Source organism: Solea senegalensis, linkage group LG19, assembly GCF_019176455.1.
Source record: "Solea senegalensis isolate Sse05_10M linkage group LG19, IFAPA_SoseM_1, whole genome shotgun sequence".
In the NCBI taxonomy this organism is placed as follows: Eukaryota; Metazoa; Chordata; class Actinopteri; order Pleuronectiformes; family Soleidae; genus Solea; species Solea senegalensis.
This window is the reverse complement of record NC_058038.1, coordinates 12427692-12447596: the sequence shown is the minus strand read 5'-3', so window position 1 is coordinate 12447596 and position 19905 is coordinate 12427692. Positions and strand designations below refer to the sequence as shown.

The 19905-nt window shown below is 38.5% G+C and overlaps 4 protein-coding genes and 1 long non-coding RNA gene across 5 annotated transcripts; 2 read left to right on the top strand and 3 right to left on the bottom strand.

The window, feature by feature from the left end:
- Positions 1–20: 20 nt before the first annotated feature.
- Positions 21–4017, bottom strand: anks4b (ankyrin repeat and sterile alpha motif domain containing 4B). The gene is made up of 2 exons (XM_044051221.1): positions 3001–4017; positions 21–1409 (listed from the first exon to the last, which is right to left on the bottom strand). Exons 1-2 carry the CDS (start codon positions 3159–3161, stop codon positions 287–289), a joined length of 1284 nt encoding a protein of 427 aa, XP_043907156.1. The 5' UTR covers positions 3162–4017; the 3' UTR covers positions 21–286.
- A 231-nt stretch (positions 4018–4248) lies between these two features.
- Positions 4249–10775, top strand: LOC122785661 (peroxisomal membrane protein PMP34). Its single transcript, XM_044051557.1, has 9 exons — positions 4249–4584; positions 5566–5626; positions 6411–6477; positions 6695–6849; positions 7567–7683; positions 7768–7913; positions 8419–8514; positions 8691–8773; positions 8860–10775. Exons 1-9 carry the CDS (start codon positions 4510–4512, stop codon positions 9005–9007), a joined length of 948 nt encoding a protein of 315 aa, XP_043907492.1. The 5' UTR covers positions 4249–4509; the 3' UTR covers positions 9008–10775.
- LOC122785665 lies at positions 4945–8477 on the bottom strand. The gene is made up of 4 exons (XR_006362318.1): positions 8414–8477; positions 7707–7870; positions 6624–6827; positions 4945–6452 (listed from the first exon to the last, which is right to left on the bottom strand). It is a non-coding gene; the product is annotated as an uncharacterized LOC122785665 (long non-coding RNA).
- Positions 10776–11261: 486 nt separating the features above from the next.
- dxo (decapping exoribonuclease) lies at positions 11262–16966 on the bottom strand. The gene is made up of 7 exons (XM_044051556.1): positions 16709–16966; positions 15104–15582; positions 13870–14096; positions 13558–13777; positions 12957–13092; positions 12477–12571; positions 11262–12378 (listed from the first exon to the last, which is right to left on the bottom strand). Exons 2-7 carry the CDS (start codon positions 15574–15576, stop codon positions 12243–12245), a joined length of 1287 nt encoding a protein of 428 aa, XP_043907491.1. The 5' UTR covers positions 15577–15582; positions 16709–16966; the 3' UTR covers positions 11262–12242.
- Positions 16967–17051: 85 nt separating this feature from the next.
- stk19 (serine/threonine kinase 19) lies at positions 17052–19867 on the top strand. The gene is made up of 7 exons (XM_044051558.1): positions 17052–17330; positions 18069–18164; positions 18259–18401; positions 18492–18730; positions 18914–19011; positions 19138–19285; positions 19601–19867. The coding sequence occupies exons 2-7, from the start codon at positions 18071–18073 to the stop codon at positions 19644–19646; spliced, it is 768 nt and encodes a 255-aa protein (XP_043907493.1). The 5' UTR covers positions 17052–17330; positions 18069–18070; the 3' UTR covers positions 19647–19867.
- Positions 19868–19905: the final 38 nt, after the last annotated feature.

The following is a 19905-nucleotide window of genomic DNA, read 5'->3' as shown; positions in this document are numbered from 1 at the left end:
GCAGCCTGCCAAGCGTAAGATTCTTTTATTTTAGATACTTTTTATTCCATATTTTTTCAACCAGATATACAGACAGTGGCCTATCACTGACTCTCATATTGCATAGGCCATGGACATTACAAACAAAGCAGTGCACAATCCTCTATTAACAACTTTATATGCTTTTGGTGCAATGATTTGCTGAATGATTTTATACAGAAAATCAAAAATCTCTCTTTACAAAACATACAGATGAAAATGTTAAGTTAATTGTAGGAATATAAATCTCTGTTCATGCTTTTTTGGATCACAAGCAGCTGTCCTTCATGAGTCCAGGAGCTTCCAGCGTGTTCTTTCTGCGAGCAGCAGCTTCCAGGATCTTTTTCCTGGGGCCAAGCTGGATGCGAATGCTTTTCAGGTCTTCATCAGAGCAAAGCATGAGCGCCTCCAGGTCTAGGTGCTCTCTGTGAAATGCGAGGGCAAACTCTGGGCAGGAAACAGCAGACAAGAAAACATCCAGAGGAGAAGTTTCATCGTTTTCATCATCATCCAGACCCAGATCTTCCTGATCCCAAGGCAGATTAGTGTCACCATTCTCCTCGTAGCCATCAGCAACCTCCTCTGCCTCAAACAACGTGTTCTGAACGAGGTAGCCAAGGTTCTCATCGTTCCCCCTGGGCACATCATCTGACTCCAACTCCATCTTCTTCATGAAAATCAGACCTCCAAGACCAGGACGGTTGAAGATAGACTGTTTGGCTTCACCTGATTCTTCACCATCGTCACATTCCCCCATTCCTTCCTCATCAAACATGTTTTCATCATGCTCACTGAAGACACCCAGAAACTCTGGCTTCTCCAATGTTCTGTTCTCCGGCTTGAGAAAAATAACATTCCCATTCCCTTCTGGTCTCTGCAGTGTGCCTTTGTCTTTCCTTCCAAGCTTCTTTTGGAGGGTGCCTATCACCCCGCTTTTAACTGAGCCAGATTTAACCTTAAGCTCGGAGAACTGTTCACTGATGCCAGACATGGTACCACCGTTTGAGAAGGATGACGCCATGCTGGCCTCTGACACAGTCCCAGTGTTGCTTGCTCCATGGTGCATTTTCTCCATCTTGCTCTGGTGTTTCTTCTTCACCTTCTCACAGAGTTTAACTTGTTTCTCTGCTTCCTTGACAGCCTCCTTCTTCAGAGTGGCGACCTTCTTGGGATTCTGGTTGGTCTGCTGCGACGCGGCAGCGTCTAAGAAGCGCACGCAGTCCATGCGGTCACGAGAGGCAGCCACGTCCATTGCTGTGTGGAATTCATTGTCCAGGGAAAAAACGTTGGCACCAAAGTTGACCAGAAAACTCAGGATGTGCATGTGGCCGTTCGCTGCAGCATGGTGCAATGGCGTGTTTCCCCAGATGTCGCTCTTGTTGGGGTCTCCTCTGTTAAGCAGAAGCAAAAAGATTCATTGAAAGTAACAGAATGCAACTTTATCATTGTTTAAATACTTTCTGTCACATTTAGTCAATTAAACAGGTTTGTGAGAGATGTCATTTGTCATTAATCACCAGCTTGAGATATGTACTCGTACTCTCTACGGACATGTACTCCCCAAACCTGGCTGTTCAAGACAACAACAGTGTTTTTATTTTTATTTTTCAAACCAAACATTTGGTTTAAGTTAACTGTCAATTCGAGCAACAGAATCTATTTGAATCAGTATAAAAGCACATGCAGTCGATCTTTTTCAGTATAAAAGCTCTGAACTTGATATGACATTTTAATTTTTTGTGAAGATAAGCAAATAATTTAAGATCAGATTTGTTAAGTCATCTGTTAAGTTCTTAAGTGATTTGTTAAGTCATGTTGCTTGAATTTACAGTTTACTTTAAAACTCTTTATTTATAGATAATTTCCATAAAAAAAGACACATATTCAAGGTCCGGGGGTGATAAGTACATCCAAATGGACAGCCAGGTTTGGGGAGTAACTGTAAAATGCCTATTATGATATGTTAGGCTTAAATAAGAAATAGTTCTTAAAATATAATTAAAGTAATTCTTAAAATTGAAATCATGCACAGTAAATATTAACAGTATGAGTACATATCTCACATATCTCACACATTTGTTTTTGTAACAAGCTGGTGATGAATGGCAACATTGTAAGGTCGTTTTCAGGCACTTTGCCTGATGAAGATACAATGTTTTGGCCCAATATTCAATTGCTTCAAATTCAAAAAAATTGGCCCTCGGCCACATTTACTTGCTGATCCCTGCATTAAGTGATACGTATGTGCTTATTTTGCTGTTTATTTTTCCTATGATATCAATCCTCTCCACGGCTCTTGGAAAATCAATGAAAAGTGTCAAACCATTATTTAATTTTGGACAAAATACAAAATAATACTGAAACTGTTTGACGCTAATTAGTAAACTATTAAGATTTAAAGTCCTCCTCCGCTGAGTCTCATTGTCACAGCTATAAACGTCTTGATTGCTGTAAAAACCTTGCCATAAATCCCAAAGGTAATGTAAGTGGAAATGCCTCACTTATAATGTTAGGCCTCACTCATACTGTATTTTCCCCAGACAATCTCATGCTGTATTTTAGTCTTTTGTTGACTGAGGTTGGGGGGTGGGGGTAGAGATAAAGGGCCTTTTTGTTTCATGAGATGGTTGATTAAACATTTGGCTCATGGAAGACGCTAGTTTAGAAGGGTAAATAAAGTTCCATCTCATTAGGGTGTACATAAATATCTGCTTTCTTTCAAAACATATAAGGAAAAAAAAACATACAAAACATTGTTTCCCGGCCATTACATAAAATTCACTGTGGCCTCAATAGAAATATGATTTAGAGAATTTACCTGAAATATTAGATCAGAAAATTGGATCACAATGTCAACATGTGTATGCCTGAGTGTCACATTATCTAACATACTTTGAGAAGCAGTTCAATGAAATACAGCACATTAACAATAAACTTGTTATAAACGCCTGGGGAGGGGATAGAGAGGAATGTATCTCTTACCCTCTGCTGCAAATGAGCTGGAGAGCATCAACATGTCCATGGAAAGCAGCAAGCAAAGTGGGAGTCATGCCATCTTCATCCGCAATGTTCAGGTCCCTCCTTGTGGCCTCCTTCAGCAGGTCCAAGTAGCCATCGACTGCCGCTTTGTGGTACCGAGACATCTCGAACAAGAGCCTTCTTCGGGCAGACGCACAGACTGACACAACAGCAGACCCGAGCAAACAAAGTGCTCACTGGGCGTCAACATATCAGCAGCTCAGAGCCATAAAACAAAAGCAAAGTCCAGCGCAAAGCTGTCAGCCACAGCATTTCCTTTAAAACACCGTCACTGCGTCATCACTTACTGTCAGAGCCTCTAATAATAAAAAGTGACATTCACAAAACCACATTTACTCATGAACAAATTATGAAGGAACATATGCATCCTTTACTTTTTTACAGCTATAAACACTACTTGTAACAAACACATGTATAAGAAACAGCATAAAAATTAATATTATGATGATTTAAATTGCCCAAAAAGTAAAATCTAAATCATGTAATACAATTAAAATTTGCTTATATGGTATGTTAACATTATATATGAGTATTTAGAATAATTCACTGACATCTCTTGTACATTTTTGTACAATTATAAGTACAATTTTTAATCAGGGACTCATTATGGAGTATTTTTTGCATTGTGGTAACTCTGAAATTGTAATTAGATCTTTAAATTAAGCAATACAAAACTTAAAAAGATCATAGATAAGGCACTTAAAAATGGTTTTAAAATTATAAGGCCTTCAAACACACATTTAAAAGGCATTTAAAAAACACAGACCAATGACTTTGGGAACCAGTAGCTTGATTTTGATGAAAAAAGGGGGAAAAAATGTGTTTGCCTTTATTTAACTGCGAAGTTCCAATTGAGATTAGAAATGTATTTTAAAAGTGGCCTGGCCAAGGTAGCAGCCATACAAAATCAAAACTATATAAAACAAATTTACTAGACCACCACCCAATGTAAGGTTTATGCCACAGCTGCCCTAAATTGACATCATTGGTAATTATCTTTCTTTCTTTAACCAAAAAAAACATAGCAAAACACATTATTATTTATTTATTAAGAGGTCAAATTATAGTAATTTAATGTGTGACTTTTCAGAGAAGAAGCCCTTGTGAAAGAAATTGTGCTGTACTGTATGTGGAAAAGTAACTACTTTGGCCTCCAGTCCAGTAGGTGGCAGCAATCCGGTTTGGGTGGGTTTCCAAAACAAGTTAACATCAACCTCTGACCCACTAACGAGTGGGATCAAGTTACTCTTCAGTTTCTCTGTCATTAGTCGCATCTTGTCTCTCTTTCTCAAAACTTGTATAAACATGGATATGTCGCTGTTGACTTTGACTCAGCCGTTGGTTTGACTGTTTCCACAACCTGCTTTTCTTCTTCCACTACCTTCCTCGGGTGGAAGCGCTCTCACTTTCCGGGACATTGGTGTGAGGCTGTGCCCGGCAGACAGAGCAGAGATGTCGGGGAGCGGCGGTTCAACTGACGGTCTCCTCTCTTATGAAACGCTGGTTCATGCCATGGCAGGTGCAGCGGTGAGCGCAGATAAAGGCTGTGTCATAACATCATCACGATAGAACCCTTTTATTTTGTAGATCCGTCGATACTAATAATTCTCGTGAAGAATGTCGTTGTATACGTAAATAATGACAGTTGCTCCTGAGTACAATTAATCGATTACCAAATGCATCGTCAACTGTTCTGATAATAACCGGTTTGAGGGTTTTTTCATTATTGAAACATTTTTTCAGATTTTCAGCTTCTTAGGGTGAATATTTTCTGTTTTCTTTGCTCCATACAACACATAAATCACTAAAACGGAATCATTTTGGATTTTGGTCAGAACAAGTCAATCATTTCCAGGTTCGAAAAACAACAATCAATATTTTCTGACTTCTTTATGGACCAAGCGATTTCTCGATTAATCGAGAAAATAATTGACAGGTTAAGCAATTATGAAACCTAGTGAAACCAGATCTTTGTAGTTTTTCCTTTCTTATGAGTGTAAAACAGGGCATTAGCAATAATATTTCACGTGAATGACTTTAAAACATGTATATGTAATGTAAATGTGTACCTCAACAACATACAGTCCTAGTGATTTATTTTCAAATGCCACAAGTCTTTGCCACAAGATTTTTGGTTTTCACTTTAAAATATTCACCAAAAATTAGTATCGCACATCATGACCAACATGTTTTTGTAACAGCAATACGGTTTGGAACATGGCAAATGTTAGTCATCTTTTTTGTGAGATTTTGCAAACCTTTTCAAACCAATGTGCACATATTTTCTGAAAGCTTAGAGATACTGACCAAATGAAGTACGCATAGCGAATGCAGCATGTTTATGTTATAAAATCTAAAAACTAATTGAAAGTGTATTATAACAACTATCACATAATAATCTGAATTATCTTTGGTCACGATAGTCATGACAGGAATTATTTTTTTGAAGTCAGTAGTTTGGATTATTTTTGTCCATGTAAACACAAACATTTTTGCTTTGTCCTTAAGGGGAGTGTGACCGCCATGACCGTCTTTTTTCCTTTGGACACGGCCAAAAGCAGACTGCAGGGTGAGTCTTATCATCTCGGACAGAGGTCACCTGATAGCAGCTACTCTAAACACATGGCGTAGAGGGTTATACGTTCAACATAACATGAAATCACTACCATGGCAGTTCATTATAAATCAAAACAGTTTTAGGTGTTGTCCACATATTAAGTATAGTGCCATGATAAAGATAAGATAAGACCTGAGCTCACCAGAAGAAGATCAAGATATCATAAATTGTACCTGAGTCCATACACATAAGCTAAACACTGAAATTACCAGCCACGTTGTTCAAATCAGATCTACATCTGATTAATTACAGATTGGATTTGATAGTTCACATTCTTAATTAAAAGTGTTCTGCATCTGAATTTGAAATCGCGAAGATAAGGTGAGATAAGGTACCTTTATTGATCCCCTAAAGAGAAAATAAAGATGTCAACACAGATGAGTGAGATCTAGCTCAAAGAAGCAGTTTAACACTGACCGGTCTGTGTATTTCTTTCTGAACTGAATGGATTTCAGTTGGTTAGTTTAAATGTGAAGCACCTGTTGATATTCTGCTCCTGAAATGTGGTATATCTTGTTCTGTAGAGATCTCTAGAGTAGCCTTAGGGCTATAAATGATGAAAGTCTCAAAGCTCAGGCTGAAACAACCTTGACGGCCTCACCGGTGTTATTTATTCAGATTCTATAGACGTTACTCTAAGGCAAAGTAAACGTCATTTTAATCTTTTTACATCTCTTGACAATTGAAGTTGACATTTGAACATTTACCTCGTTTTCTTTTCTCTTTTTTTCCTCAGTGGATGACAAGCGAAAGGCAAAGACCACACCCGTCATCCTGGCTGAAATAGTGAAAGAAGAAGGCCTGTAAGTAGAGTTTTGTGCCACACTTTAACAGCAGCAGAAATTTATTACGAGTAAGATCTGTCAGCGTCAGTTTACCCTCTGCAAATGAATTGGCAACAATGACGAAGCCTTATTTTCTGACATTATTGTAACTGCTGACTACTTACTGAGTTGTAGCATAATGATGTTCCCGCACTGAACTCTCCTAATTCAAATGGCCCTTCACCACTTCTCTCAGTCAGTCTCTGTACAGAGGCTGGTTCCCGGTCATCTCCAGCCTTTGCTGCTCCAACTTTGTCTACTTCTACACCTTCAACACGCTGAAGAAGCTGATGGCTGCTGGTCCAGGAAAGTCCAGACCTGGTAAAGACCTGCTCATGGGGATCGTAGCAGGTAAACATGCATACAATTAAACTAATTTACACTGTAAGTTCACTGTTCTGTACACTTCCTTTACTCGTACATCAGTGCTTCTTTTGCTTATATTTCACTTCTTTACATCATGTGTTTCATTCATCATATATTAGGACTGCATTGCCAGCTCTATTTTACTACTTTACATCCATTTTTATGGGCTTCCTTTAGTGCCACCTGTCATGTGCGTAGGGCTGGGGGTGTCAATACTTTAATTTGTTTATTTATTGTTTATTTATTGTTTATTTTTGCAGAGTTAGTTGCTGCTAATTTGCATCTGTGCTCCCTGGACAGGTAGGCAAGATGACAAAAACAAAAACAGTACTACAGATGTCTGTAACGATAAATACAGTCTAGTTCACAACAGTAAACATTACTTAGCATGAATATATATATATATATATAATACATATCCTTTATTAGAAAAGGGGTTTAAAGTTAAATTCGCCCCGGGGTGATCAATCAAAGTCGTTCCAGGATGACAGGGCAGCATATTAATTAAAAAGCAATAGCAGACAATAGCAGAAAAGCAGTAAGAACTATAAATCAAAACATTTTGATACTAGCTAAAACTGAAGAATTTTACTGTACGTGTGTAATGTAATGCTTTGTTAAAAGGGATTTGATAAAATGGGTATTGAAAAAAGTATTATTCAAGAAGAGTTAGTGTAATCTGATAATCTGTTGTTTACACAGGAGTGGTGAACGTGGTCCTGACCACTCCCATGTGGGTGGTCAACACTCGACTGAAGCTGCAAGGGGTGAAGTTCAGAAATGAAGATCTCCACCAGACGCACTACAGGGGCATATTTGGTGTGTGTGATGTAAATACTCACTTTAGACTTTTTGTTTTTGTGCAGCTGTGAAAGCCTGATGTGTTTGGCGTTTCCCTCTCAGATGCTTTCTCACAGATCATTTCCAACGAGGGAGTACGAACTCTGTGGAACGGCACTCTGCCCTCGCTCATCCTCGTCCTCAACCCGGCTGTACAGTTCATGTTCTACGAAGCCATGAAGAGGAAAGCGGGCAAAGGAGGGAGGAAGGTGAGGGGGCACGCTAAAAATACGAATATGACATTACTACAGTTGTGTTGCATTTACACGTAGCTCTGTAAAATTCTATTTATGGACAAAAAAAAAGGAAACTTATTTATCCTGTAGTGTGAGGGATTAACAGATGCGTTGTTATCGTAATTGGACGCATCAGAGTCTTCTCCATTTGAAATAATACATTTAAAAATGTTTGCTATTTGGCAATTGGGGCGCGTTGACTGGGAAACGGATGTTGCGTACTTATGTTTAGAACCGTAACCGCAGTTACTGTCGAAAGCAATTTAAAAAAAACAACACTAATAGTGGCCAAAGAAGCATACATATAACATACATCAATTGACATTTTAAGAGCTAAATCCATGTATTTGCACAGACTATTACCAAATGTTGCTTTTTATAAACTGCCAAGAGAACAACCACTTTCATTTTAAATATAAAAACACAGTCATTGTTAAATGAAATAAATATGAATAAAATCTCTTGTCTCTTACCACAGATCTCCTCAGCACAGATCTTTCTCATCGGAGCTATCGCCAAGGCCGTTGCCACGACAGCAACGTATCCTCTTCAGACGATTCAAGCCATCCTGAGGGTAAATATTATCTTATGTCAAAGTTCACCTTTTTGTTTACGTTATGACGTACTTTCTGTGTAACATTAGCACGAGCTACATAAGAACCTCCTTTAAAACCTACTTTAGTATATTTCAGAGCAGGCAGATGTGACAGATGCTGTGAAATAAGAGTGTGTCCCGTGTTTTGTCATCAGTTCGGTCAGTACAAAGGCGACGGAGAGGGCGGCGTGACTGGAAGCCTCTCAAACATTTTCTCCATGTTCATGGAGAGGGTTAAGTGAGTTGCAGCTGCACAGATACATTCACTGACGACGGTGAGATATGATGATTAGTCTGTGAACTTGTTCTCTTCTCTACATCCAGGAGGAACGGTGTCCTCGGTTTGTACAAAGGCCTGGAGGCCAAGCTGCTGCAGACGGTGCTGACGGCCGCCCTCATGTTTGTCGTGTACGAGAAGATCACTGCGGCTACATTCAAAGTCATGGGTCTAAGTAAGAAACTGAAGCAGTGAACATGCACCTAGGATTAATGCATTTGTTCATTGGTGAGCTTTCTTGACACAGGCGTGTAAAATGTAAAAAAAAAGAGGGATGGAATCAATGCCTTTAATGCTACATACCTCTCTTTCTCTCCCTCTGTCTCGTTTTTAACATTTAACTTGGCTCCACTTGTGCAGACTCACCTTGATTATATCTCCCAGCATCGTGTTCTCACAGGAGCTGAAATTGTCATTGTAGCTTTTCAACTAAACCACATACTTGCTGAGAATGTCTGTTCCTGACATGGACCAGTCTGTGTGTCTGCTAAACCTTTAAAGGAGAAGCAGTGCTGCTAATAACTTTAACTTTAATTTGCACAATTTTACAGAGATTAATTCACCTATGATTCTAATAAGTAGATAAACATTCTGCCTCATGTGCCATTACATGTTTTGTAAAGAAAACTTTTGGGGAGAGTCGAATGTTAAGCTGAACGCCACTCTTGACTTGGTCCACACCTGGTTATTAACGTCTGTCCTGAGTGATCCCATCAATCAAACATGTCATTCAAATGAGAATGAGAATAATGATCGTTTGAAATAATCGCAATTTGATATTTATATAAAATTGTTCAGCCCAAGGGTCAGGGAAGCCCAAATCCGATCACAGGTGGTCACAAGAGACGCATTTTAATGTCAGGCACGTACGCTGTCTGCATATAATAGGATTAGTGAGAACAGATGTTTTTTCTCCACATCATTTGGTTCTTCAAAATGTGACACATCCACTTGCAATAACCACTCAATTTAGTTTTTGCATACTGTTTCATGCAAAGTTGCGTTTTATCACATAGTTCAGTACATCAAGCACAAGAAAACCTCAGGAAAGAAGCAACAATTTTTTTCATCATCAATGCATCTGACAGCGGATTGCTTCAATGACTGGTCAGTTTACATTATGTAATAGGATAAAGTGGGAAAAGCTGCATAATTATATATATATAGATATATGTATATATTATGTATCCATATATATTTTAGATCATTTTCTGCTAGATAAAGGTTCAGTTCCAGATTCACCTGAGCATTACCATGTGACACCTATCAAAATATGAATTACTCTGTGTCCTATCACGAGCATCAGGAAGTCAATGCATGGATTTTTCTCTTCACGTTATATATGTTAGAAAATAGTGGCTCAGTGGCCACATCATTGTACCTTCAAGGCCAAGTAAATGAAGTCAAACTACTTTGTTATAGTTGTTGTCTCAGAGAAAACAAGGGAAACAATCACATTTGTTTTTCTATAAAGTTTTAAAACCAAATTGGTTAATTTTCTGACATATTTGATTACTTTTCATTACATTTGTAGAGAACTGTTTGGCTGTTTGAGCTGTGGGGGCGTTACTAAAACTGCATTTCATATCAGCGACATACATTGCAATGACACATTGCAACTCTCTTGTTTAGTTTAAGTACAACAAATGTCAACATAAAAAATACTGGAGACACTCCAGGGATTTTTGGGGCGTGAACCAAGAAAATAGTCTGGTTTATAATCCTATTTAAATTTGCAATAACTCATAATCTGCAAATGTACATGTCAGTGGATTCTGTGACTTTTTTTTTGTGCCTCATTCTCTCGGCAAGGAAGCGAATGAGATGTCAACTTTTTCTTAAAGGATGTGACCAATTGATTTTTTTCACTGGATCATTCCTCATACACTCCGTCTTCCAGTTAACCGTGCTATTAATTTGATTTGATGTTTTTGCAAGATAACAAATGAAATGTGAAATTACCGTTAGGTGATGTAATGTAAACAATGGGATCATTTGGATTGAATGTGTGTGTAAAATCTGTATTTCTTTTCCAGGATAAAAATGTTTGTTTTAATGATTATATTAAGGTTGATATAAGTGTAACTAGGAATGATACTGCAGTAAGTGTCTCTATGAACTGTGATTATTGATGATTTACACAAACGATGATGCAGTGAGTTTTCCTGTCTGTTGTTTTCATCGTACTGGTCAGTAGTTTTCCTCACTGGTGTCTACCATTGTTTATCGCATTGTCCCATTAATAGTGAAAAGTAGTCAGGACTTGTTTTATTTAACAGTATTTGTTAATCGCAGTCCTCTTTCTGAGTCAGTGAGTGGATGTTTACTCAGCCACAGTTGATCCACTAGTGCTGCTGTGGTCTCATCATTTTTTTGTTAATGAAGTGGTTGGTGTACGTGTTAGATTCATTACGAGAGGTGCTTTAAACATCACTTGTAGGCGATACACTCTTTTTGACTCTTTATTGTATTAATCAGTGACATTGCTGCAAAAATTGACCAAAAGCTTACATGATTTGTTTACTAGATTTAAAATCCTCTGCCATTAAATGAGCCTGGTTTTGACTCAAGTATCTCCTGACAACTGTACAGCCACTAAAAGATCAAATGTAAAGTGTAATGTTCCTTTTTCTAATTCAGTTCATCAACTAAAACCTTCCCTAACCTATGTTTCCAATTACAAGATATGAACGGTCTGTATTTTTTATGCGTGGAGAGCAGACTGTGAACAGATCTGTGACGCGTCTTGAGGAGTTGTGAAGTTGTGAATGAGAAGTCACTGTCATCGCTTTCATGTTTTGTCATGAAAATACTTTGTAACTGCTGATGCAGCACTTACTTGAAGTCATCTTCCATTTATGTACATTACATTTTTAATCGATTTCTAACCATGTTAAAATCGACATATTACGGAGCCCCGGTCATAAACAAAAAACCTCTAATTTGTGGAAATAGTACTATTATTAGTCCCATGAATCTCCTTGAGAGCTGCGTAAGCAAAAAGGGTGGACTGAGGCTGCATGATGGACGGAGATAGTATTGATTTGGGTTTTACTTAAGTTTGGGAATGAGTTACAAAAATATTCACAAAAGCCTAACATTGGAAGGAATCATTATTACCAAATTATTACACAAATTAGTATTTTGTGCGCACGTTATTCCTATTTCGTAGTCAGGTCTGGGGCTCCATAACATATCACTGTTTGGGGGTGGATTTAAATTCATGTAATAACCAGGGAATAATAAAGTTTGAGAAACTACTGACACCACTGCTGTGATTTTTTCCCCCGCCCCTTAAGACTTGATCAGTGAATCGTGCGAGTCACACAGGTAAAATTGTGCACATGTCAAATGCTTGGTAATAGTTTGGTAAAGGACCCTCCATTGGAGGCAACATACAGTATATCAACAGTCCTAGTTGACCAGTAAATCAGGTCTGATGGCGTGAGTCTCCACTACCGGTCATCCCCTCAATGTACCACTGTGGCAGGAATGAATAGTGGGAGTCTCTGTGGACAGAGAAGGTCACATCTCTGCGTGGCTCCCAGGAGAACAGGTACACCACACTGGAAGAGGAAACGGTGACTCACTAATTAACAACTGGGTACTAAAAAAAATACACCGAAAGTAACCACTTATTAACAACTGTACCATCGTAACTCACCCTGGATTGTCTTCAGTAGCCACGTGCTTCACAAAAGACAAGAAATCACAGCAAAAGTTCATGCAGACGGTTGGCTTCCAGCAGTTGTATTCATTCTGTTCAGAGAGAAAACAGGCATTTTCTTAGGTTAGTTTCTTTACTCAATAAACTACTAGAATATTAAGTCTAAAGTTGTGCTTATTTTATTTTTGAGGTTGTATGCTCTGTATGGTGCTGTGAGTGAAATGCTAATACATCTTATTTAATTATGCTACCATGGCAGCGTTATGAGAGAATAACGATTTGGAATGCAGTTTGTTTTATTTTTGCACACATTTGACCTGCTGGAGGCACTGAAAGAAAAGGTACAGAGTTAAATAAAGATATTAAATGATTATCTTCACTTTGTGGTGATTAAAAATTACCCTATCGTCTCTAGAGCCACACCACAGACGTGACTAACATAGATCAACTATAAATGAGCTTGAGTAGTTCTTGCACCTTGATGAGATGAGAAATCTTGGAGACGTGAAAAGTCTCTAGAGACACGACGACTCCTTCGTGATCCCGAAAACCTGCGACAACGCGAGGGACTCCAGGAAGGAACGACTGTGCCCACCACTTCAGCAGCTTGAACCTACAGACCACACACATGAGAAACATTTGCTTTCAGAAAGATTGAGTTTGGGGTTTTATCACATGCAGCGTCTAATGAGTACACTAATATATTATTTTTCAACAGAGACAGGAAAGAACTGTGTATCACACAGGAAAGCAAATGCTGGTAATCCAGTGCCTTGGTTTTTGATTATTCTTCCCCATTTGAAGGCATTAGGTCAGCGAAGTATGGGCCGTGTGATGGTTAAAAGGTTATTAAATATAAATTAAATACATATGTTTTTAATTTAAGTTTTATGTTGCTGCTCAATTTCTGCCAAATGAAAATAATTTCAACAAAATTTTACACACTGGACCTCTAATTCAGTGGCTGCAGTAACTTTGCAGTCATCTCAGCAGCTCCCAGGTTTTTTGGTTGCTTAATAACGTGAGCACAACGCCACAAGCTTCCATGGTTTTTCTTTTTTACTGCGTCATCCTTCACCTGTGGAAGTTGCTGCGCTGTTTGGGCGTGCAGATCTCCGCAGAGGTCTTCAGCTCGATGTAGCAGGCAGGAGCCGCCGGAGCGTCGGGGTCTTTGTCCCGACAGTCCACCTCACCAGAGAACAGCAGTCTGTGATCTGCGAGCCGAGTCTGCACCACCGTGCAGAAGGCCTCGTTGGTGTTGACCACTCCACTTGGGTCAGGTAAACTGTGGGGGTCATCTGCACGGGTGAATACAGATTATGTGTTATCGTCAGATTATCACCTTTATTAAAAGAAGTGTATATATGGAACAATGAAACTACAGGTATACCTGCACACGTGTACTGTTCAAACTTGTAACCCCAGTACGTCATCTCTTCATGCCTTTCAGTCCGGTTCTCTTGTTCCCTGCGAGCAGCTTCTGTTTCCAGCTCACTGATGTAAAGCGTGCCTCTAAACTTGGTGACAGCCAACAACCAGCCCTCTCGTGTCTCGTAGGGAGTGGTCAGCAGCTTTGTCAGATGGCCCCGCCATGTCACAAAGTCAGCATCTAAAGCACTGGGAGGAAGAGTGGTCACAGAACACAAAAGAGTGAATGGTGGAAATTGGTGGAAATGGTGGAAAAGTGATGATTTGAAAATGCTGTTAAACTCACAAACGTTCAGTCCAAAAGTGTTTTTGTAACATCACACCACTTTGAAACACGTTTTATAACATAAGAAATATTCTTGTAATACCACATTTTGTAAAACGTATTTATATTAATACGTTTATTATATATTATATATTAATATATAAATATTGTTGGAACATTTTATTGTTTGTTTTGTAACAAGTATTGTTTTTGGTGGCTCTGTCTGTGTGTGCTTAGAATTTGTGATAGACACACTTTGCTCAAGAATTTTGACCCTGATGTGGATTCGAACACACAACCTTCTGATCTGGAGTGAAGTCTGCCTTGTTTGGGAATTCACTGTAATTAATGTTTCTGTGACATCATATAATTTTATAACATGTTTTTTAGGGATGCGCGATATTATGATATGATTATTGCGATATTGGCAGATATTGGCTTTAAAATGTATTATCGGATATCGGATACGTCTATTCATTTTGCTCAATGAAGAAAATGTATAGCTAAATCTGTTGCAACATGAATATGAAAAATATTGTGTTAATTTCACGACAGAAGACTGAATGACCTCTGCAGTTGGGTGCAGAGAAAAACGTGTATATATATAAATCAGTATTGGTATCAGTTACCAGCCCAAGCACTCCTGATATATCGGCATTTCGGATATCATCAAAAAGTCCAAATATCATGTGTCCCTCCACATTTTTTAATGCTTTGTTACATTAGTCGATCTGCTTCCTCTGTATCCATAAGATTTCATAAAAATTAACATTTTATGAATGCTAATGATACAAACCAAATTGAGGTAGAGAGACTATGGACAACCAACACAATATTTATAATATTGTTAATTGCACTTACTTATTTTGTTGAAGACAATAAATCATAACAGAAAACTGTGCTGTTGGTCCCTACCAGTCTGTGCACTTACCGTGACGAGGCTGTGGTCGCACTTGAGTTATGCTTTGATCTGTTGGCTACAATCCAGGACAGGATGTGATCCAACTTCTCTTTAACACCGTCGTCTCTCTTCACGTAACGGTGCTTGTATCCATCCCTCAGGTCAAAGTTAGGATTTCTGTCAGGTTCCACATAGTACCTCATCTGTCTTCTATCGTTGAAGAATCTCCGCTCAGAGTCGAGGGAAAAACATCCTACTTCGACAGGCTGTTTGTACACAGGAAAGTCTCTTTCATAAAGCTCCCGCCTGGTGCTCAAACTCCGGGAGCTGACAGGGTTTTGAGTTGATCCAGACTGATGTTGGTGGTGATGGTGGTGGTGGGGGTTTAATTTTAAGTGTTTGTTCTCGTCGGTACTTCTCCAGCTGTCATCTCTTTCTCTCTTGTATGCAGACTGGTGGTGGCGGTAGCTGGAGGTGGGATTGTGGAGTCGGTGGTGGTCCATTGTTACCTTATGTGCAGAAGAGCAATGAAAATAGTGATGATTCAGTTGTTTTTGATTGTCACAAAGTAATCATCACTGATGGTCACTGTAGAAGCGGAGCTATTGTGTAGTTTGCAAAATTGCACTCTATATGTAAGACCGTGGTCCATTTTAAGTGATTGTGGATGTTATGAGCTCATATCATCAATATGGTGTATTAATTCCTTTTTGTATATGTACTCTATTGCCTTGTGTGAGCTTTCCTGTCTTTTACTTCTTCTGTCTTTTATCCATATTCTGTACAGCACTTTGGTCCACTGTGTTTGTGCTTTACAAATAAAGTTGGATTGGATCATTTCAAAATATAAGTGGTTGTTTTAATATGAAATCATAAAAAAACATATTTATAATGCAAAATTAATCTATTAATTTAAAAATAAAAACATATAGAAATTACTCATTACAACTTGATATTGTTTGGAGGGCGACATGAAATCGATTGGAAGGCCACATGTGGGCCCCGGACCGCCAATTTGAGACCCCTGCTCTACAACAATTTATCAGATGCTATTTCTATGAAGATGACAGTCATCTACTGTTCCTCTTTCTCAGCATAAGACTGTGGAATACCTGCTATCTGCCTTTGAAGTTGTTTAGACCGACCTAACTGAACTTAAATTGGTATTAAATGGAGAAAACTAAATTAAGTTAATTACATTATTTCCTTCTGGCAAAGAACTACCATCTAACATTCCCAAGATCTCCACTGCTCAAGGGGTTGAAATTTAAATGGTTTTGTTTGAGTTACTTTAACCTCTTCTTGTATGAAATAGATGATACTAGTGATATTTTATTGCAGTAGTAGACACCTAATTTAATTTGTTGTGAAAATTAAATTGTACTGCTTTTTGGGCTGCTGTGGCACTGGCATATGCTGAACTACAGGTGGCTTTATTCAGCTTTGTATTAATTAAACCATTATATGGTGGCCTCTGTAAATACACGTCAACATGCAAGTGTTGTTTGTCGTGTATCAATGTGCATGTTTAGTAGGTAAACGGATATGCATGCAACTTTACACTTAAATGAATATTTCCAAATCAAAAGCTTGAGTTTTAAAACGGAAATTACTAGTAAATATATGAAACCCTACCTTCTTCGACCAACAGACGCAGCTAAGCTAACCTCAAGTTTACATCGCTAAGTTAGCAACAACCGCAAACCAGACGTCGTGAATTGGCCAATACGAAATGTTTCTGCGTAGTTTTTGATAGGAATAGAACAGCAGAAGTGTTAACAGCCTGATAATGCCTGTTGTTTTCCTAAAGTGAACGCCTGTAGTAACATGGTATGCTATCCCAAAACACTAACGTTGTTTCCGCAAGCAGTTTCTCATCCGGTCCGCAAGGTGGCAGCCGTGGCAACTTCTACTACCGATAACCAACAACAAGTAGCGAGTCTACTACAAACACTTGACCCCAAAGCCATTTCTATCACGTCACATAGAGATCCAAGGGCATCGTCACATAAAACGATAAAGGGTTTATTCGATTGTATTATTTCACTGAGGAGTTTGATGTTCCCACTCCAATATGGCGGGTGGCGATGATGATTTTCCACCAGCTGTGAAACAGGAAGTCGGAATGACAGTAGAAGAAGAAGAATCGACAGACAAGAAGAAGAAGAAGAACGGTTGAACGATCAGCTGAGTTTTGTCTGTAAGAGTTCGACCAAAAACATGACTGAAATGTGTTATTGTAGCAAGTAGCAATCAGGTAAGAATATGAACTAGTCTGAATGGTTAAATATCTGCTTATGTGTTCAGTGTTTTGTTATTTAGCAGTTAGCCCCGCAATAAGCAAACAAAAAAAGACTGAACTAGTGACACCTTTCAAATTTTGTATCACGGACGGAGCTTCAAATCATCACAGGTGTGCGCCCCTTATAAGTTAAGATAAGGGTCTTTGTCTATTTGTTATTTATTTTTTTAAGTCACGCGCAGACAGATATTTCTTATTTAATTTATATGAATGTGTGTTCAGTATGTGTCAAAACAAATGTATCTGCATTTATCCGTGAATACCGAAATAAACGAACTAAAAAACTAGATTTTTACATTAGCGAGAATGTAGCACGACATTGAATTAGTATAATGAAAATATATTTTTTATCACCAATGAATTATCTCCATGAAAATTGGTAATAATTGAGGAGCCCAATGTTCTTGGTACAAACAAATAAATAAAATATGAATTACACATTGAGACATCAAATTTAATCATACATGTTTTCATATATTTTATTTTAGGTTTTCCTCCGGGGACTAATACATTAATTTGATGAATGTAAGAATTTGTATAGCCCCTTGTGAGGCCTGTCTGCAAAACCTCCACAGATCACCAAACTTAAAACAACCGTTTCATTGTTGACATGTTTCTCTGTTGGTCTCCCCTGTGGTCAGTGTTGCCATACAAATATTTAGTCTGATCATCTGTCATTATTTTGTCTTCTAGTTATGAACAGGAAACGGGCCTTGATTTCAGACACTTTCAAAGTGAAGAAAAGTAGAAATGGCCCAGAGAAGTTTGGAGTTGTCTGTAATGGCAATGGTATGTGTGTGTGGCAGTATTTATCTTTCTCATTTGAGGATTATGTTCCTCTTTTAATTAATTTAAGTTACCATTCATATCGTAATTTCCAAAGGGCCGGTTGACGTCAAATCTAGCCTGGAGTACCTCATGACACTGTTTCCCAGGAAGCTCTTCAATGACGCCTTGCCTACAATTGTACTGAAGCATCAACTCTACAGCCTACACAATGACAAGACCTTAGTGGACAAGGAAGTGGTAAGATGGCTCTTAAGTCTCAGAAAAAAGCATATTCTTGTCATTGTTATGTTATGTTACATTGTTATATGTCATGTTTGTGCTTCACAGAACAAACTGCGAGAACAAGCGGAACTGCTGATGTTCCAGCTCGGGTTCGATACAGAAGCTTTTGGGCTGACTTTCATTTCAGACTACAAGGCCAAAGTGCTGGCAGGACAAGAGGGCAAGGTGACGCGAGCAACGGTGGAAAGGTTCTTGGAGAAATTGTTGACTTCGTCGTGTACTGACCTGAGTTTCAGCAAAGAAAAAATGCTCCGGGAGTTCCTCTTCACCGACTCAGAGATAACGTATGAAAGATCCTCATCTTTATAAAAATGTTTATTTCATCATCCCACCCTTTAAGCAAGATCATTTGTTTCACAGTTGACCAGTTATCTACCAAAATCACAACACAAACCGTTCACTATTGATGTTAGGGTGTGAAAGTTATAAAAAAGCTTGAGCACATGCTTTATTTTCTCACCTCCTAGGCAGCTGGTGAAATCAGGGGTCCTGACAGTGAGGGACGCAGGCAGCTGGTGGCTCTCCATTCCAAACTCTGGCAAATTCACAAAGTACTTTATACAAGGTGAGCGTTGGAAAGTGTCATCTGTGCTTTATCTTGATGTCACATGTGATATGCTCAATTTGGAAAGATTTTTTTTGACAATCCTGTATTAAATGGTGAGACTACCTCTCTGCCTTCTCCTGTTAGGCCGTAAAGCTGTCCTCGGTATGGTGAAGAAGTCCAAATATAGTGAAGTCCTGCAGGCAGAGTTGGAGGAGCGGCGGACCATTGCACAAGTGAAATTTAATATGAAATATCATATCCATGATATTGTTGGTGCAGATCTGGTGGAAAGGTAACATCTGTTTATAGGCTGGATGCTAATGCAAAAGTGTTGGATTTATTTGTTTCCTAATTTGAGGTTTTTCAGAGTAAACCCCTATGGTTTATGATTTATGATCCTCTAACCTTATTGAGAGCTTTTGTTACATGCTTGGACACAAAAGCAAACCAGCTCAATCCCCTAATACATCTAAACTGTGATAAAACATTTTTTAAATTTTAATCTCATTGCTGTGAATGGAAAATGGACCAATGTTACATTTTACCTGTGGAACCCTAGCCTATTTTTGCATCTTATTGTACTAAATGAACTCTGTTTTCTTTGCAGCATACCTACAACCTCAGGGGCATTGTTGCGATTTGTTGAATCATGAGGAAGTGTGACCAGTCTGTCGTCAGCGGACCAGAGATTTGAAGGTGCACTACCTGAACAAGGCTTGTGTTTGAGGACAGAGTAAATGAATGTAAGATTTTACATTTTGATTCTTTGCCAAATGGTGTATAAAAACCTTGTAGGTTTATGAATTGACATTATTTTTGACCTGACATTGTCAGGTTTTGATTTATGTTGTAATAAAGATTATTATTTCTTTCATTTGTGACTTACTTTTTTGGAAGCATCATAAAAATATC

Coding starts and splice junctions, on each gene's coding strand:
- anks4b (XM_044051221.1), bottom strand. CDS start 3,161: ATGTCTCGGTACCACAAAGCGGCAGTCGATGGCTACTTGGACCTGCTG. Junction 1,410..3,000: donor CAGCTCATTTGCAGCAGAGG/GTAAGAGATACA, acceptor TCTGCTTAACAG/AGGAGACCCCAACAAGAGCG.
- LOC122785661 (XM_044051557.1), top strand. CDS start 4,510: ATGTCGGGGAGCGGCGGTTCAACTGACGGTCTCCTCTCTTATGAAACG. Junction 4,585..5,565: donor ATGCCATGGCAGGTGCAGCG/GTGAGCGCAGAT, acceptor TTTGTCCTTAAG/GGGAGTGTGACCGCCATGAC. Junction 7,684..7,767: donor GCACTACAGGGGCATATTTG/GTGTGTGTGATG, acceptor TTTCCCTCTCAG/ATGCTTTCTCACAGATCATT.
- dxo (XM_044051556.1), bottom strand. CDS start 15,576: ATGGACCACCACCGACTCCACAATCCCACCTCCAGCTACCGCCACCAC. Junction 13,778..13,869: donor TGAACAGTACACGTGTGCAG/GTATACCTGTAG, acceptor TCACCCGTGCAG/ATGACCCCCACAGTTTACCT. Junction 12,379..12,476: donor GCTACTGAAGACAATCCAGG/GTGAGTTACGAT, acceptor TTCCTCTTCCAG/TGTGGTGTACCTGTTCTCCT.
- stk19 (XM_044051558.1), top strand. CDS start 18,071: ATGAACAGGAAACGGGCCTTGATTTCAGACACTTTCAAAGTGAAGAAA. Junction 18,402..18,491: donor CCTTAGTGGACAAGGAAGTG/GTAAGATGGCTC, acceptor TGTGCTTCACAG/AACAAACTGCGAGAACAAGC. Junction 19,286..19,600: donor GGTGCAGATCTGGTGGAAAG/GTAACATCTGTT, acceptor TTTTCTTTGCAG/CATACCTACAACCTCAGGGG.